This window comes from Phaseolus vulgaris, chromosome 3 (assembly GCF_051622355.1).
Source record: "Phaseolus vulgaris cultivar YP4 chromosome 3, ASM5162235v1, whole genome shotgun sequence".
NCBI classification, from domain to species: domain Eukaryota; kingdom Viridiplantae; phylum Streptophyta; class Magnoliopsida; order Fabales; family Fabaceae; genus Phaseolus; species Phaseolus vulgaris.
In genome coordinates this window covers 27,654,694-27,673,784 of record NC_143500.1, presented here as the reverse complement: position 1 = coordinate 27,673,784, position 19,091 = coordinate 27,654,694, and the positions used below count along the sequence as shown (strand labels likewise).

Sequence of the window (19,091 nt, the reverse complement as noted above, 5' to 3'; positions counted from 1 at the left end):
GACTCAAAGGAAAACTTTTTCCAACAAAAAATACATATTAAAGAAGTTTTAAATTATTTTTAATTCATTCTATATTATGCACAGATAATATTTATATATATAAGCAACACGTATTATTAGGTTCGGACACTCTTCTTAATAATGGTGTGTTCGTATCGAACATTCACATTCGAAAGACACTTGTAGGACACGTATCGTTTAAGTATCAAATTCAAAAAATACTTGTTGAATTTCTGAAAATTCTAGTATGATTCTAACATAATTTTTTAAAAAAGAGAAACACATCAATTTTCTAAAACTCAAACTTATTGTATGAATTTTTAGTATGATTATAAAAATAAGGAACAAATCATTTTTGAACTAGCTATGAAAAATATCTTTCGGCTTAAAAAAAACATAAACATACTTGTTCATATAAATCTTTATTGTTAATTTATATAATTCATAATTATATAATATACAAATCTTTGTCTCCGTATCCTACATTTAAGAGGAATTATACTTATTTTCGTATCATCGTATTTGTATCATATGAGTGTTCGTATCAATATTTGTGTTACCTAGAACACATCCACATAAAATAATCTTGATTTTTCTACACTCTGTTTTGTACTACTTTATAGCACCTCTGTATTTCTTGTTACATAGTTCTATCTCCTTTTCTTTTTCTGTCTCAAGAAATTTCATGTACACGACTGGTTGGGTTGGTCTAAAAAGATGGGAAGAAAAAGGAACATACGAAGCCTTTTGCCATTTAAGGTTTAGACCTTCCCGAGGTATAATTGGAATCGAATCTACTTCAAAATCTAAAAAAATACTTATCTTGCAAGAGAGAACATACAAAGTTAAAAAATGTTGAAATCCCAGGTTGCATGTTTCTTTGCTGAGTTACTTGTTCATTCCACATTCTCATTTTCTTTTGGGGAATCCATTTGTCTTATCTGTCATATAATTTCTTTGCTTCCTCCAACTGCTTCCTCTTGCTTGCAGTTCTCTGAAGATTCATGCAATTAAAAAAATATAATAATCTGCAAAAGTTGTGGTATATAACACAATTTTTGGTAGGTAAACCAAGTGGTTATGATTTATCGAAACATTGAGCATAGCTCAGAAAAAAAAATGACTGAGATAGTTGAGATTGAAAGTTTGTTTAATTATGCGATGAAGGGACAGTGGAGAGAAGTGTTGGAGGTGTACAAGAACAACCCTGGAGCATTGGAAGCTAAAGTCACAAAAGCAGAAGACAGTGTGTTACACATAGCCGTGTATGTGGGCCAAACCAATTTTTTGACGACCCTTCTTGAGAACATTAACGAAAATGTTTCTCTTGCTATCCTCAGCATACCAAACTCAAAGGGAAACACTCCTTTGCATCTAGCAGCAGAGCTTGGGAATGTGGATATTTGCAACACCATAGCCAAAAGAGATCCCAAACTCATTTTCTATCAAAATTTTGAAGGTGAGACCCCTCTTTACTTGGCGGCAATTCATGGTTCCAAAGATGCCTTTTTCTGTCTCCATGCTCACCTACAAAACAAACATGATTACTCGCCATGTATTAAGACCAACGGGGACACAATTCTTCACCATACCATCTCCAATGAATACTTTGGTTAGTGTCAGTGCTGCAATATATTTTATGCCAAAATTGTTTCAGATTTAATGTATTTCGTTCAAGTACTTAGTTTGATGTATTTTGTAGGTTTGGCAGTTCAAATAATTCGATTGTACCCAAATCTTGCTGATGCTGTCAACCAGGATGGCTTTTCTCCTCTTCATATTCTTGCTATGAAGCCTAATTGTTTCCAAAGCAGCACAAGGATGGAGTTCATGGACCGTATGATCTATAACTGTAAGAATACTTCTATATCAACAAGACAGTTTTGCAACATTTTTTTTTAAAAAAAAATTTACCTTCGTTCATGTAAGATTTTTAATTTTAACTGTTTTGAAAACTAAGGGATTTTTAATTAGATGACATGGTAAAATTAAATGACATATGGCTTTTCTGTTACCGACCTTGCAGATGACATATTCTAGTTTTATAATAGTACTACTACTGATATTTTACCTGCATTGTGAGTTAATTAAATTACTTTGATTTAAATATAGTTTTAGTGGTTTAAATTTTGAATTACAACCTACTTTCATTTTACACATATCTGGCACGTTTCTGAGAAACGGTTATGGCAGGTTTGCTTGTTGATGAGCTGAAGGAAGAGACAGAGGAGGACCAAAGTAGTAAGAAAGGAGACACAAAGATTCTTAACCATCCAATGAACTGTGAAACATGCCTCAGCTTCTTATATTTATTGAAGAATGCTGTTAAAGTTATAAGTGCGTTCACGTTAATCCCTTTTCATATTTTCTTTTTGCTTTACCATTTCATATACACATCACCATCCTATATATGAAACTCTTCAATCGTACGTTACAGCAATAGGCACAAAGGATAGTAAAGCTGGAACTGATGATGGTGATGAAGAGAAACTCCAAAGATCATCCAACATCAAATTTGGTAAAAATCCATTGTTAGAAAACCATGATGTTAGTGCATTCATTATACTTTATAATTAATTCTACTCCTAGCTGAGCCAATTTCTAATGCTCATGCATGCTAGCTGCTACTGTAAATGGTCATTTAGAGTCTTCTGAATAGTCAACAATACACAATTTCTGACACATTCTATGTTTTACACAGTGGAAGAGCGAGCAAAGAAAGAAAAGAAACTATATCGATTTCCTCCAAATTGGGAAGTGCTCATCCGATTTCTAATCATTGTGATGAAGGCCTTGCTAATACCTTTTGGTGTGGGTAAGTAAGCACATCACCACGTATCATTTATACGTTTACCCTGCTAAATTGAGTGACACAAACGTGTAACAGGAGCATCTTGGATAGACAAAATCCAACGAAGGAAGGAAAAACACATGTGGGCTAACAAAGTGATGGATGAATTGATTGAGCGAGCTTCTTTGTACAAGTATGACTACACTGAAAATAATTCCTTTGTTCTTCAGCGTGACAATGATATTGAAAGCAGTGAAAATCATAAGAAAAAACAAAGTGTTGAGAAAAGGAAAAGGGTATCACCAATTTTAATTGCTGCAAAGATGGGAGTGAATGAAATGGTAGAAAAGATCCTCGATACCTTCCCTGTGGCTATCCAAGATGTGGATTCTGACAACAAGAATGTTGTTCTTTTAGCTATAGAGAACAGACAGCCTCGTGTCTACAAGATGCTCACTAAGAGGAATTTGGTAAAGGAAAGTGCATTTCGTCACATAGACAATCAAGGTAACAGTGCATTGCACCTTGCTGCCAGGTATAAGGAACATAGGCCCTGGCGCGTCCCTGGTGCTGCCATGCAAATGCAGTGGGAATATAAGTGGTACAAGGTACATGTTCTTCGTATCAATCTCATAATTTTAGCATGTTAACAAGTGTTTTGTGAAAGAGAACATAGGCTTCGTACCATCAAAGACATTGTGTGTAATCTTAAATATCATATATACAATGATGAGTACTAATAAGTTGATAGTGCAAACGTTTTTTATAATACACAGTAATTGAACTCAGACAAAATGAGCTATGCACTTGTAGAAAGGACATGTGTATCAGATGTTCACATTTAGTTTCTGACAATGCTTTTAAAAGTATTACCTCTATGAGAAGGAACATGTGGGAAGAAGAACAAATTTAGAAATATTTGCAAATTATAGAGGGGGGTAAATATAAGTTTTGTTTTTCTTTGCTCACAATTTTTGTGCCATTTCAGCTTGTTAAGAATTCTATGCCAGCAAATTTCTATGCACGTTACAATAACAAGGGGCAAACAGCTAAACAGGTTTTCATCACCAGTCACGAACCACTTGTGAAAGAGGGGAGGAAATGGCTGTCGAAAACCTCAGACTCGTGCACACTAGTTGCAGCACTTGTGGCAACAGTTGCATTCACAACCTCAACAGCAATACCAGGGGGTTCCAGTGAGGAAACTGGTGTGGCAGTGTTGAATGGACAACCTGGTTTCAAAGTGTTTGCTGTGGCATCACTTGTGGCACTGTGCTCCTCAGTGACAGCCCTTGTTCTGTTTCTTTCAATACTGACATCTCGGTTCCAAGAAAAGGATGTTGCTATGCACTTGCCAAAAAAGCTTCTCCTCGGAATGATTTCACTGTGGACATCTATAGCATCAATATTGGTTTCATTTTGTGCAGGACACTACTTTATCATTGAAGATGGAATGAAATCTTCAGTATATCTGATATATGGTTTGACATGTTTGCCAGTATCATTTTTTGTGTTGGTTCAACTCCCTCTTTACTTGGATCTCACGTTGGGTATATTTCGGAAGGTTCCTCAACGCGTTTATAAGGTCTTTTCCCATTAGTTGCTTTACTCTCTTTTCTTAATTAATTCCACTTTTTATTCACCATTTCATAACTTTGCTTTCTCAACTATTTAGAACCTTCCTTCTTAATTCCACTTCTCATTATCTCTTATTCATGCCCACATGGTCCTAGTAAATAGTTGTACATGGTAACTCACATGGCGTCATCAATAGGAAAAGACCCATCTAAAAAACTTACACATCTGGAAAAGAATAATCGGGATAAGAAACTTGTAACTCTTTAAAAGAATCATGAATCTCTGTGTAGAACCATTGTTCCTGATTATTACACATTTTCTTCTTTCCTTTAGTCTTGGGCTTCTTCATCTTTTTCAAGTTTTTGGTTTCTCAAAGCATCATTTTCCTTTCTCAAATAAGTAAATGTCAAGTTTGTCATATTTCAATATTATATATAAATGATAAAACTGGAAAAAAAATATGTCCACAAAATATGTACACTAAAATAAAATAATAATAAAATAAAATATATTGATGAGGGTAAAATTGATAAAAAAAAAGTGTTCACTAAAACAGCCGTTACAAAAGAATAATCATCATTGTAATTTGATTTTAATAGTAAATCAAAAGTTTAAGAGTAGCTAATAGGACCAAAATAACATTTATTAAATATTAAATATAAAAAAAAATAAATGTTTTTGGAAATATCAATTCTATTTCGGACCAATTTTGGAAATATCATAAACTCATTTAGCCTAAAATAATATAAAAAAAGAGTGTTACGATAGATAATGTGTTCAAAAGAGTGAATTAGAAAGTGTACTTTCTTTCTATAAAATAAATCAGAATTCTTTCATAAATTAAAGCTAATAATGCTAAAAGAATGTAGATTGAAGTGCTCTAACACTAAATGTTCAATTCAAGCATGGAGTACCGTGCAAGGGCCAACTTGCAATGGCAGTTCTGCATAGCTCTTTAGGAACGTCCAAGGATATTATTATATACTTAATGAGAAGAGAGCAATTGTGCACAACATCATCCAAAGATGGAGACAAAGTCTCACATAATGTTTCTTTTGAGATTAGCCTTCATGATATAAAACCACTGCCGTTTTCTAATACAGTTCGGATAGCTTTTGTTAAATGGATATAATTACTCTTCTTTTCTATGGTTTATTTCTGCTTCATAAAAAAAATAGAGAACTACTATAAAAAATCAAAGTACATAAATTGATTGATGAAAAACAAATAAGTCCACTTTTGTGCATTTGATTTGCTTTTTAATGTACATTTTAAATACTTAAAATCATTCATTGAAAAACGCAGAAAGATAGGGAGAGAAGAGTTATATTTGCCATGTTCATTGCTGAAAGTTCCTCCAAAGTACCTTAAGAAATCCAGTGGCATACAAGGCAGTTATAGTCTTTCGCTGCTACAAAGACGTCCAACTAAGTGATGAAGAAAAGATAACATGACTTTTACATGTAAAGACAAAAGAGAGTGCACCGATATGCAGTGAGTATTTCTGCTAAACCTCACACCTGTAGTATTTCGCAGCCTACCACTAACAATAACAAAAAGTTACTACACATCTTAAGGGTGCATCATATCATACCCTACTGCACTAGGTTCATCTAATCTAATTAAAAGAAAACCGAGTCTCCAATTTCGCTCCCAGGCAAAAGGGATATTCAGTCACCCTCGCTCGTTCATCTCAAGCCATAACAATGAATTGGGAGGGCACCCGGATCAAGTTCCCAGAAGTCTCTCAGTTTTCCATGCTCTTCTGTCAGTTTGAAAGCTGGGATTTGGTGGGAGAACCTAAGCAACTCTTTTTTTGGTATTCTCAGGTTGACAGATGATCCTTCATTTGATTTGCCCCTGTAAACGGAACTAAACCCACTGACAAACTCCAGAACTACAACATTAATGAACAAATCAGTTTCTTCAATAACTTCCACTATGTCATACTCCCATTTTTTCAACTCAGAACATTTCATTTTATTTGTCCATTTTCTATATAACGCCCAAACTTCACCTTTCCTCGGAAAGATGGCATAATTCTTATTCTTTCCAACAGCATCAGCATGCACTTGATGTGAAACAGAAGAGGTAGTACTATAAATACTGAGAAATTCATCTGTTTTATTAACTTTGTATCGGCCGCATGAAATAAGCATACCCATATCTTTGTCCTCCCATTCAGTGGTATTCTCTGGTAGCCAGTAGCAAGTAAGCCAGGAAACGTGTAATTCAAGATCTGGACTTGTCACAATCTTATTAATGTGGCCGTAGTATTTTGGCAATCCATCCTCGTCACTGTAAAATGCCCAAATTTGACCAATCTGAAACTTCTCAAGGGACCTCCCAGCATCAAAATTAAAGAATTGAGTATCAGGAATTTCAATTGTTTTAGATCTGGGTGCTGGAGGAGCACAACAATCATCGCTGTCATCTACAAAATCCTTGTTCTCTCTCACCAAACTGCTTCCTTCCAAATTATCCTTGGGAATGGAACTACCTCTCTCAGATGTCTTCAAGGGTTCTGATCTATCTGAAGTCCCTGTATTCTCACCACCAGATGCACCGTGAGCAACCTTCTCTTCAAAATTTACTGGCAAAGCTCCAGGATCAAGTTCATAAGATCCTGTAGGTACACCAGCCCTTTCCTCACCAGTCATTTTGAAAGATGGAACCCTGTGAGAGAATCTAAATAACTCCAGTGGTGGAATTTGAAATGATTTTTTGGCTTCCTTTATACTTTGAAGGAAGAGACTTACAAAACCTTTCAACTTAGTCAAGTAAACAACATATACACCCTCATCTTCATCATAATCTGTCAAGATTTCAACAAACTCATATTCATACCGCTGGTGAGATTTCACATCCATGTACCACTTAATATCCCAATTTTTAAAAAGGGCCCAAGTTTCTCCCTTTCTAGGATACACTTTAAAAGTAGTACGGCTAACTTTTTCACACAAAACAAGATGAGAGAACATCAGATGATCTTCAGTGACGTCAGTGTCACCAAGTTTATATTTCCCACAAGCAACAGGCAATTCCTCGTTCACCCACTTGATTTCATCCTTCCAGTCAGGATGTGATTCAAACCATGTTATCTGCAGTTTGAATCCAGGAGACAGAACTTTCCTGATTAAAGCATAGAATCTAGGCATACCTTCTGCTGTGTCATAAACAGCCCATATCTGCCCAGCAGCAAAACATTCTTTTCTCTTATCTTTGTCATAATCACCGAACTCTGCATCAGGGAAGACATAAACATTTGGTTGATTTGATACTTTGGAGGTTAAATCTGGAGAATGATCTGAGGTTTCATCCACCTGCTTCGACCCTCCCACAACATCTTTTCCCTTAGACATGTTAGTTTCCTCATTCCTTTCCGAATACAAGTGTTGCTTCTGATTTACTTCTTTGTGTGCAGCAGCTAAACCATTCTGATCATTCATTTTACTTTTCTCACCATGGGCCTCACCATCACCACATCGTTCTGAGAACCCATCATCATTGTTGTTCACATTCTCCTTGTAGGAAACTTGATGCCTCTTTCGGGTAGATCTGCGTGGCTGCCCTTCTCTAGAAATTGAATGGTTTTCTACACTGGAATAACCACCCTTTCCAGCAACTTTATCTTTTTCTGAATCACTTTCGCTCAAAGGATCGGAATTTTCACTGGATTCTGCCACCTGCTTCCTTTTTCTCTTTCCATTAAGTTTTCCAGAAACACTAGCAGGTTCCTTTTTATCAGTTGACCGTGTATTAGACTTCTCAGCATGTGAATTGCCTTGAGATGCAGCACCTACCTTGAAAGAACCATGATTCAAAACACCTTTCTGCTGGTCAGAACTTTCACTGGATTCTGCTACCTGCTTCCTTTTTCTCCTTCCATTAAGTTCTTCAGAAACACTAGCAGGTCCCTTCTTATCAGATGACCCTGTATTGGACTTCTCAGCATGTGAATTTCCTTGAGATCCAGCACCTACCTTAAAAGAACCTTGATTCAAACCACCTTTCTGCTGGTCATAAGCTTTCTGAGTTGAATTAGTTGCTGGTGATGGTGTACCTTGTTTTTCCACTTCATATGCAACAAAGGGCCTTTTACAATTTTGACAGCGAAGAGTTTTATTTAAAATTTCTTTGTAATATTGATACCTAACTGAACAAAATGGGCAGACTGTCCAAAAAGTAGGGCGTACACCATTTTGCTGCTGCTGCATTGACTGCCTAGATTGCTGCTGCTGCATTGGCTGCCTAGATTGCTGCTGCATTGGCTGCCTAGATTGCTGCTGCTGCTGAGAAGTTGAGCTTGTAAAGTTGGGCCTAACATTCCTACACACCGTAGTACTAAAATGTGATGTAGCAGGTTTGTTCACTGTAACTCCTCGCTTCATGTCAAAATGATAACGTTTTTCTCTGTCCAAAAGTACTCTTTGAGCTTCCCCAATCAGCTTAAATGCGGCTTCAGCACCAGCAAACTTGTTTTTGTCAGGATGGAGTTGGAGGGCGAACTTTTTATATTGCTTCTTAATTAGTGCATCAACAGCTGTCTGTTCAACCTGAAGAATTTCATACCAATCCATCTCATTACCAAACAATTTCTTCTCAGCACAGCAGTGCACATCACAAACAACAAGCATTTGAGCAATATTTTCCAGATCAGGGTACAGCTGCTGAGCCTTTAGAGCAATTTTACGGGCCCCCACAAAATCCCTGTTTTCCATCTTCTTTTCAGCAATATCCTTGGCCCTCAAGGCCTCTTCTTTATTGCAGTCCATCAAAAATCCACATCCCAGAACCTTTTAGTGAGTGTTGTGGCCAAGTGAAATGGCAAAAAAGGCAATATTCAATCCAACTTTCAGGAGTAGCTAGACCAATATTAAAATGCAGAGAGTGAACCTTCCAACATCCCACCAGTCCACCAATCAATATATAGAAGCCAAATTCATACTTACCCTGCACATTTTTAATAACTTCCAACAATTAGATCCTAGATCATTGATGCTGAAGTATGTAGATTAGTCTTGGATTGTAGATTCGTTGATGTTCAAAAAAATTTATAAAAATAATATCAACGCAGGTATATAAGTTTTGGATTGGTGATTCCATTATAACAAGAGCAGTACAATCAGAATAAAACCAACATCAGAAACTGTATATGATCATGTCTCGCTGTATGTGAACTTTTCTCAGACACAAAACAAGCAGAATATCTACAGAATAACAGGGGTGTAGAGAAAACCAAACAACCGATCAAAATGCTTGAATTCAACAACTACATCAAAAAGCGATCAGAAAAGTAAAGACCCTTCAACATCATCACCAAATTAAAACATGCAAACAAACGCATTTGACAATAAACTCCAAAACCATAACATATGCAAAAAATAGGTAAAAACCCTAACTATTTCGGGAAAATAGCTGGAAAAAATATTTGTAGAAATAATTTAAAATAATAAAGCAACCGTTACGTTATGCGTGAACGAAGACATTAGTTTTCAACTTCATGGCAGGGAATGGTCTTAACAATTTGAACATGCATTAACGTAATTACAAAGGGGACAACGAAGTGAATGCAAAATAAAATACCTTAGAGCATTAACTGAAAAAGAAAGGGAAAAACAAAAAGGGATTGTAAAAGGTCAGGCAATGGAGTTGAACGGACCTTCGGAAGAAGGGAAAGGAAACGAAAGGGCGATGACTTCTCACTTCTGAAAGCGACAGACAGAAAAACAGGGAGACATGGACACCCTCTTAAATAATCACAATGTTGGGGCCTTCAATTTGTATTTGGGTGTTTTTTCCTGAACCCTATCATTCTTTTTTCTTCACCCATCAAAAAACGTTAAATGACAAAAATGACCTTAAAAGGTTTTAAATAAATTCCACAGTGCATCCCTCCCTCTCCTCGTGTGATTTTCATGGGCTTTAAATGGTTTGTTGTATGACAAATTCTCCCTACACCAGATCATTTCGCACTATATTCAATATGCACAAGTGAAAATATCAAAATATCTTTAATTAAATGAAAATTAGAGTTTAGGTAAAATGTGCACCCAATCCAGCAGCATTTTACCCTTCATTGTTTTGTGGTCATTGCGAGGCAGCGCAGAAGTTTGGAAACTTAAACAAAGAGCAACCCAAGCACGTTCATTCTTGTCGTGACTGTAGCAGTGACAGAACTCGAAAGCAGTGTTGAGGCACCACAGCCACAACAAATGAAGCCACCGAAGAAGGAGACGCATTGCAGAAGGTCAGTTTTGATGTTGCCTGTGGATTCCACATTTTTTCATCCAGAAGTGTGTTGTGTGTTGCAGATATTTTTATCTGAAAGTCTGTTTATGGGTCCGGATGCATATGTCCGGAAGCGTTGTACAATGCTTTGTTCCGGATATTGATATCCATAATGTATTTATTATGATCGTTTTTATGTGTCCTCAATGATGTTCCTACTATCTTTGCCCTTAAAATTGGTCTTATAAGTTATAATATTAACGGTTAGTTCCTCAAAGTACCTTTAACATGATGTCTGTTTTTTGGAGGAACAATTTTATTTTTTATTTGATGGTATTTTTATGAATAGTAAGATGGTGATGACTAGAGGTGGAGGATCTTCTAATTCGGACCGTGTGCAACCAACTGCATCTGTGAGAAGAAGGCGGGGTGGTCTTAGTACTTCAGTTCCAAATGAGGACTTTGAAGATTATATTGAACAATAAAAAGTTGAAATTGATGATGAAGGCTACCCAAGAGGGCCAGTGGATAAGTCTTTATTGATTAATTATTAAGATCATGTGGCCAGACAATTATGAGATGGTTTGGTAAGTAATGAACATTGATTGAGTGTCTCTAGTATGTATGTATTTATTAATTATATGTGTTGATTATTGTAGGATCGTGATGAGATGAAGGTTGTTTCTCATGGGAGAAAGATGAATATGTTAGGAGAACCTCATGACTGCATACATGATGTTGTACAAATGTCTGGCTTAGGTGATCTGGTTCATGTTAGTTATCAAAATTTAGACTGAGGATTGCCCTATGCTTTTATAGAGAGGTGGCATGCAGAGACAAACAAATTTCATTTACTTGTCAGAGAGATGACCATCACTCTTGATGATGCGTTAAATTTGTTGCATTTTCCCATTGTCGATCAATTTTACACGCACCAGACCTTAAATGCAAATTCGGCAAATGATTTATTGGTAGAATCCCTCCATGTTGACCATGGAGTTGCATTTGAAGAGATAAGACACTACCGGGAATCTCATGTGCGCCTCAGTTGGTTAAGAGATGTGTATGAGGACGCATGCTTAAGGAGGCAGTGGACTGTAGCTACCATAGCTTATTTACTTCACCTTGTTGATTGCACTATCTTCACCGACAAGAGTGCTACTTCAGTTAGTATGAATTATCTTGGATTTTTTGTCAATTTGAGGGTGACCGGGGGATATTCTTGGGTGGCAGTTGCTTTAACTCACATGTATGAGCAGCTAGGAGATTGTAGTTATGTAAAGACTAGGCAACTAGCTGGTTATGAGACATTGTTGCAGGGGTGGATTTATGAGCACTTCCTGTCTATAGGCAACTAGCTAGTATTCTGAAGACCAACCTCGGTGTAGAATGTATGAACCAATAAAACTTACTTCAATTGGTGTTGTTCGATTGTAGCTAGATAATTAACACCAGGTTCCATTCGGGTTTCCTCATACGAAGAGCACGGGGAAGAACGTCCATATGAGTGGATATTGTTATTCTTTGATTATTTGAGGCTAGAAAATTGCACACAATTGCACATGCCATAACGTGTTCTCCGTCAGTATGGATATGCGCAGATCATCCCTCGACACCCATATGTAATTTGAGATGGCGGTCCTACTATAGATGAAATGGATCGGCGATGGTTACATTTCAATGATTATGTCATACATGATATGGACGTAGCATCTTATCCTGTTGTTTGTGTTCAACAGTACATGGAGTGGTTTCGATCTGTATCACATTTGTTCTTGTTGGTTGACCTGCTCGTCGGTTGACTATGACAACAGGCTCTAGCTTCGTCTGTCTCTTCACGAATCTGTCCCTTACTCTTGTTGCTCTGAACATAACTCCGTTGAAACAGAGGGGACCCTACCTGCTGAGTGCAATCCAACGATCAAGTCAGTAAAGGGCTTACCAAAAACCAAGAAGTATTTAGTTTCAGTCTTAGAAACAACGTACCTTTACTTGGAGTCTCAAACCCCTTTTATAACTTACCTCTTGTAACAACTTTCTATCACGAGAATCTAATCTCAACTGAAAGCATACTCAATAGGAGAAAATCCATTATGTTCCAAGGCACCTTCTCTCAAGGTGCTACAACAGAAGAGAATCTTACCTGCCAAGAGTGCATAAAATAATAATAGAATAATCATCAGGGCACCAACTCATGTGCCAACATCAAGGCTACATTCTACTTACATGGACACCCTACTCATGGTGCTACGTTATCTTTTACTATACATGCAACTTAACCTCTACGTGCCCTAAAACACATGGGCTTAAGTTTGAAAGGAAACATTTAATTAACCTAGACCTCATGAGCGTCAAACACACCCCTAGGTCTACATATATCCTTTGTTAACCCCCTTGCCTTTATGTACAAAAGGTTTCCTAAATTATACCAATACGGGTTTACTTGTCCAACCGGAGCTCAATCACATGGCCCAACAACCGAGCTGACTTGCATGTGCCATACACCAAGACCTGACTACCAAGCACTGAGCTCTGAAAGCTTTGGTCCAGTACACAAGCCCCCTAGGCTCGAGCTGAGCTTGCTTCAACAAAAAGACTACTCGCGTGCTCTGGTGGCATACATGTCAATCTCTCAATGAGCAGGTGTAGCACAGCACACAAAACGTTTCGGAGGTGACATGATGGAGATCAAGCTCAAGAGGACATGGAGGCCAATCAACAAGATGAAGACGAGGTGGAGGCACAAATAGAAGACGCCCATGGAGGTCAAAGTCCACCTCAAAGGATTACAAGAAGCATGTTCAAAGCTTTGGGAGCTAGAGGACATTTATTTTCTCTTTTTGTAATTTCTTTAGTTAAAGGTGCTTAGAGGGAAACATTAGAAACCTCTTTTGTTTTAGCATCTTGTAGGCTTTAGTTAGGAGCTTTAGGGGGGTGTATTAGTAGGTAGGTGAAGAAGTAGAATAGGAGGTGCCAAAGTAGAAGTAGAATAGGCGCCGGTTTCTAGAATAGTTTAGGAGGGAATTTTGAATTGTTTTAGCTTGCTTTTTCAGCACCTTAGGCTATAAATAGAGGTGCTCTCTTTGTAAAATTCAGATTGGAATTAATCTAAGAAAACTCTACTCAAATTTTGAGTGAACTTTGGAGAGCTTTTGGAGCCTTCTTCTCTAGTCTTATCTTGATGGATCATTGGAGTCCTCAAGTGGCGGCATCACTCTCATCTAGGAGCATTCCACACTTCTAGTGGCGAGATCATCCAACATTCTTCCATCTTCATGAGCACTCTCTTCTCCTTCCTTCCTTCTCTTTCAATTGTTCATGTTGTCTTGTGTTCTTGAGTTGTTTGATTCGGCTTTTCTATTTTTTTCCAGCACCTATGTTCTGTTCTTGTCTTTTAATTACACTTTTGTTCGGTTCATATGTTTGATAATTCAATTCTGTTCGGTCCTTTCAATTTTACCTCTCTTTGTTGATTCAATTTGACAATATGTGGAGCATCCAAATGAGTTTGGGATTTGGTACTAGTTTTTGGTGAGTTCTTGTCTTAGAACAATGATCCAACTCTAAGAAAAGTGCCTCTATAATGTCCAGCTCAAGGTGATTCCTAAGAATGTCAAGAATCATTCTCTATATGGCTAGTGGAATCACATCATGTGGTATCATGAGTCTTAGGTTCATTCTTGTTTAATTGTTGAGTTGTGTGCACTTTATTTCAAGAGCTCTTTTAATTTCTTGCAAGTTAAGTTTCTGTTTTAGAATTTTACTTGAGTATTCTTGCTGTTTTTGTTTTACACCAAGTGCTTGTGAAAAGGTTTATGACACTCATTCTTCTTATGAGTATGGTTGCTCTTTTGGAATGGCATTATCCTTCCTAGAGTTTACCTTAAGCTTCCTTTCACTTGTTGTTAAAATTTGTGATGTGTCTTTTAATTTTGTAATCATGTCAAGTTTTGTCTTAGTCATGTTATTCCATATATGTCATTACTTCTAGTAGTACTTTTATTGCTTTGATTGTTTCTTGCTTTGGTGTCATATAATTTTCTGAATTGATGTTGATCCTTTGTGCATTTTCTTTTTAGAATTGAGTTCATACTTGTATTCTAGACCTATACAAGTTCCAATACATCATTTTCTATTATGTCTTTGCTAGTTCATCATCCTGTTTTTTATTCCTATTAGGATTCCTCTGTTTCTGAAAAAAGTGCTTACTGTTTTTCCTTATTGCAATTGATTTACGTACTGTAAAATTCTGAAATTCTGGATTTGAGATATTCAAAGTGTTAGAAAAGAATAGAAAAAAGAATCATTCAAAAATACGAAGTACACAAAAAATGTTAAATAAAATAAAAAAAGTGTACATTCCTGCCAAAAAAAATACGGTAATCTGGCAGCGATTTTAAAAAAATTTATTTCTCTCAATTGGCTTACTGTTTTTAATTGATTCCAGTGCCATTATTGAGTTAACATCTTGAAGTTTCTGTGGTTTAAATTTCATAATCCAGTTCGCTCTACAACGTTCCAGTTAAATCAGTGAATATCAAGCACAGTTTGCATTAAAAAAAAATAAAAATTCCAGTAGCTAATTTTTTTTGTTTTCTTCATCTACTCTAGTGCTTTTCCTTAGGTATTCTTTTGTGTGCCTACTTTTCTCATTGAGTTCTTTATTTTCTTGATTGTCTTTCATTCTTACTCTTTGAGTTTGTCTTACATATAGTATTCCTTTTGCAATTACCTTTCCTTGCTTATACCTTTTCTTGTTTGTCTTTATTGTTTCTTTGGTTTTGTGGTGGTTTGCTCTTGAGATTGGTGTGCTTGCTTTGACATATTTCATTTGAGGATTCCAAGGCCTCAAGATCAGATTGGTGCAAGAACATTATTTCTTTGAGAGTGATCTCTTTTTTCAGCCTCATTTCACTTCGGCAGTTTCATTGCCAAAAGCTCACTGTTTTTGCTAATTTTTAACTTGTTTGCTGTTTTTGTGTGTTTGCTATTTTTAATTACAAATGGCTGGATTTTCAAGTGATGCATCCTACAAGCAGAATTCTCCTTCCAAAGCTTCAATTCTTGGTGAATTACATGAAGCTCAAAGAACAATTAGACGGTTGGAGGAGAAAATGCAAAAGATGGAGGTCCACCAAGCTAGACCATCTCCTTCTATCCATGATGGACATCATTCTCATAGACCATCTTCAAGAGCTTCTTCAAATGATGTTGGCCGTGAAGATGAGCATAGGAGAAGGAGACCTCCACCCCAAGTCCATGGACAAAGACATCATCACCAAGGGGAAAGAATTCACTACGGCAATGGCTTCTATCATGATGCAAAGTCCAAGCTTCCTTCGGTCAAGTTACCTTGTTTTAATGGTTCTAGTGATCCAAATGTATATTTAGATTGGGAGGCTAAGTGTGAACAAATTTTTGAGATCCATGAGATCCAATATGAGCTTAAGCTCAAGCTAGCCACCCTAGAGTTTAGTGATTATGCCATGAAATGGTGGCATGGAATTGTAAAGGACATTATCTATCACAAGGGTCCTCCCGTGGACTCTTGGAACTCTTTAAAGGATCATATGCGCGCTAGGTTTGTGCCCCCACATTTTAGGAAAGACCTCATGTTGAGACTCCAACGGTTTCAACAAGGCACGCTAAATGTGGATGAATATTATAAGGAGCTTGAGACACTTGTGCTTAAAATTGAATTAGAAGAAAGTGAAGAAGCCATGGTTGCTAGGTTTGTGAGTGGTCTTAGGAAGGATATTCAAGACATTGTTGAGTTACAAGAGTATTCATCATTGGGCTCTTTAGTTCATCTTGCAATGAAGGTGGAAGCCCAACTTGCTAAGAAAAACTCTTTTAAAAATGCTTCCAATGATGGATACTACTCAAAGTCTTGGAGAAACAAAACTTCTTTTTCTAAACATCCTTCCAAAGATTCTTCTTTCAAACCCAAGGAATCTAAGCCATCTACTTCTAGACCTAAGTCTCCCACTAGAACATCTAACACTAAATGCTTTAAATGTATGGGTTATGGTCATATTGCTGCAAATTGTCCTTCCAAACGAAGTATGTACATGCATGAGGGCATTGTAGTTAGTGAGCATGATTCGGATTCTCCAAAGCATTCATTGCATTCTCATGCATCTAGTGGGGAAGAGAGCGAATGTCCACTTGAAGGGGACTTGTTAGTTGTGAGAAGACTTCTTGGACAAGTTTCACAACCTTTTGATGAAAGTCAAAGGGAAAATATTTTCCATACAAGATGTCTTATTCAAAACAACATTTGTTCCTTGATAGTGGATGGGGGTAGTTGTGCAAATGTGGCTAGTACAAGAGTAGTAGATAAGCTTGGATTGCCTACTATCTCTCATACAAAGCCCTACAAGTTACAATGGCTTAGTGAAGTAGGAGAAATAATTGTTAATAAACAAGTCCTCATCCATTTCTCCATTGGAAAATACAAAGATGAGGTATTATGTGATGTTGTGCCCATGGAAGCCACTCATGTTCTTTTGGGAAGGCCTTGGCAATTTGATAGAAAAGTTTTACATGATGGCTTTACCAACAAACTATCTTTTGAATTCCATGGTCACAAGGTTACTTTAAAATCTCTCTCTCCAAGAGAAGTCCATGAGGACCAAGTTATCATGAAGAAAAAGAGGGAGAGTGAAAAAGATAAAAAAGATAAGAGTTCTAAGCCTACACGCCTTGTGTCTAGGCGTGACATTGAAAGGGAAATAGTGGCTCATCATCCTCTTTTCTTAGCCATCCCTAGAACTCTTAGAGTAGAATCACTTGTTGATAGTCCTCATTGCTTGGAAAATTTGGTAGAAGAGTTCCAAGATGTGTTTCAAGATCCTCCAAATGGACTTCCACCTTTGAGAGGGATTGAGCACCAAATTGATTTGATACCGGGCTCTTCTTTACCAAATCGTCCAGCATATAGGACCAATCCAAGTGAAACCAAGGAAATTCGCCAACAAGTTGAGGCTTTGATTGAGAAAGGGTGGGTGCAAGATAGCATGAGTCCTTGTGCTATGCCTATCATCTTAGTGCCAAAAAAGGATGGCACATGGCGAATGTGTTCGGATTGTAGGGCCATAAATAACATAACCATTAAGTATAGGCATCCCATACCTAGACTAGATGATTTGTTGGATGAATTACATGGTTCTAAAATCTTTTCAAAGATTGATCTTAAAAGCGGCTACAATCAAATCCGTATCGAACTGGGTGATGAATGGAAGACGGCTTTTAAGACCAACTTTGGTTTATATGAGTGGTTAGTTATGCCTTTTGGTTTAACTAATGCACCAAGTACCTTCATGCGCCTCATGCATCATGTTCTTAGACCTTTCATTGGTAAGTTTGTTGTGGTTTACTTTGATGACATTCTCATTTATAGCTTATCTTTGAATGACCATAGGTTGCATGTTAGGCAAGTTTTGGAAACCCTTAGGAAGGAACATTTGTATGCTAATCTTGCTAAATGTATGTTTGCTCTTGATCATATAGAATTCCTAGGGTTTGTTGTTAGTTGTAAAGGGGTCCATGTGGACAAAACAAAAGTGGTGGCCATTCAAAATTGGCCTACACCGAAATCTTTGAATGAGGTCCGAAATTTTCATGGGCTTGCTTCTTTCTATAGAAGATTTGTCCCAAACTTTGGTACCATTGCCGCACCACTCAATGACATAGTGAAAAAGGATGTGGTCTTTCATTGGGGAGAAGCACAACAAAATGCTTTTGATACTTTGAAAGAAAAATTGACTAATGCTCCCATCTTGGCCCTTCCTAATTTCACTAAGACATTTGAGATTGAGTGTGATGCTTCAAGCATAGGTATTGGGGCTGTTCTCCTTCAAGAGGGCCACCCCATAGCCTATTTTAGTGAGAAATTGAAGGGAAGTCATCTCAACTATTCCACCTATGATAAGGAATTATATGCACTTGTTAGGGCTTTGTTTACTTGGCAACACTATCTTTTTCCCAAAGAGTTTGTGATACATAGTGATCATGAATCTCTTAAATATTTGAAAAGCCAAAACAAAATTAACAAGAGGCATGCTAAGTGGGTGGAATTCATTGAGCAATTTCCTTATGTGATCAAACACAAGCAAGGCAAAATAAATATTGTGGCGGATGCTCTTTCTAGAAGATACACCTTGCTAAATCTTTTAACCTCTCAATATCTTGGATTTGATCACATTAAGGAACTTTATCATGATGACCTTTATTTTTCTCTCATCTATCAAGAGTGTCTTAAGGGAGGACACAAAGACTGTTTTATTCAAGATGGCTTTCTTTTTAAAGGAAAACGTCTTTGTGTTCCCCAATGCTCTATTAGATTATCTCTTGTTAGAGAAGCTCATGAAGGGGGTTTAATGGGACATTTTGGGGTTGCTAAAACTTTGGATGTGTTGCATGAACATTTCTTTTGGCCTCATATGCATAAACATGTTCATAGTTTGTGTGATAAATGCATAGCTTGCCG

The 19,091-nt window shown here is 37.0% G+C and overlaps 2 protein-coding genes across 3 annotated transcripts; one reads left to right on the top strand and one right to left on the bottom strand.

The window, feature by feature from the left end:
• Window positions 1–1,061: 1,061 nt before the first annotated feature.
• Window positions 1,062–4,700, top strand: LOC137806954 (uncharacterized). The gene is made up of 7 exons (XM_068607355.2): window positions 1,062–1,612; window positions 1,703–1,852; window positions 2,194–2,337; window positions 2,438–2,518; window positions 2,702–2,815; window positions 2,888–3,399; window positions 3,780–4,700. Exons 1-7 carry the CDS (start codon window positions 1,081–1,083, stop codon window positions 4,389–4,391), a joined length of 2,145 nt encoding a protein of 714 aa, XP_068463456.1. The 5' UTR covers window positions 1,062–1,080; the 3' UTR covers window positions 4,392–4,700.
• Window positions 4,701–5,711: 1,011 nt separating this feature from the next.
• On the bottom strand, window positions 5,712–10,271 carry LOC137806955 (uncharacterized). 2 transcript variants are annotated; one of them, XM_068607356.2, is made up of 2 exons: window positions 10,032–10,271; window positions 5,712–9,322 (listed from the first exon to the last, which is right to left on the bottom strand). In XM_068607356.2, exon 2 carries the CDS (start codon window positions 9,142–9,144, stop codon window positions 6,058–6,060), a length of 3,087 nt encoding a protein of 1,028 aa, XP_068463457.2. In that variant the 5' UTR covers window positions 9,145–9,322; window positions 10,032–10,271; the 3' UTR covers window positions 5,712–6,057. The 2 variants fall into 2 exon arrangements, with proteins under 2 accessions (XP_068463457.2, XP_068463458.2); XM_068607357.2 differs by having other exon boundaries at window positions 9,956–10,092.
• Between the last annotated feature and the right edge of the window lie 8,820 nt (window positions 10,272–19,091).

Excerpts from the sequence above, each read along its gene's own strand:
- LOC137806954 (XM_068607355.2), top strand. The coding sequence starts at position 1,081 with ATGATTTATCGAAACATTGAGCATAGCTCAGAAAAAAAAATGACTGAG. Across the intron at positions 2,338-2,437 it reads GAATGCTGTTAAAGTTATAA|CAATAGGCACAAAGGATAGT; the intron begins GTGCGTTCACGT and ends CGTACGTTACAG. Across the intron at positions 2,519-2,701 it reads ATCATCCAACATCAAATTTG|TGGAAGAGCGAGCAAAGAAA; the intron begins GTAAAAATCCAT and ends TGTTTTACACAG.
- LOC137806955 (XM_068607356.2), bottom strand. The coding sequence starts at position 9,144 with ATGGACTGCAATAAAGAAGAGGCCTTGAGGGCCAAGGATATTGCTGAA.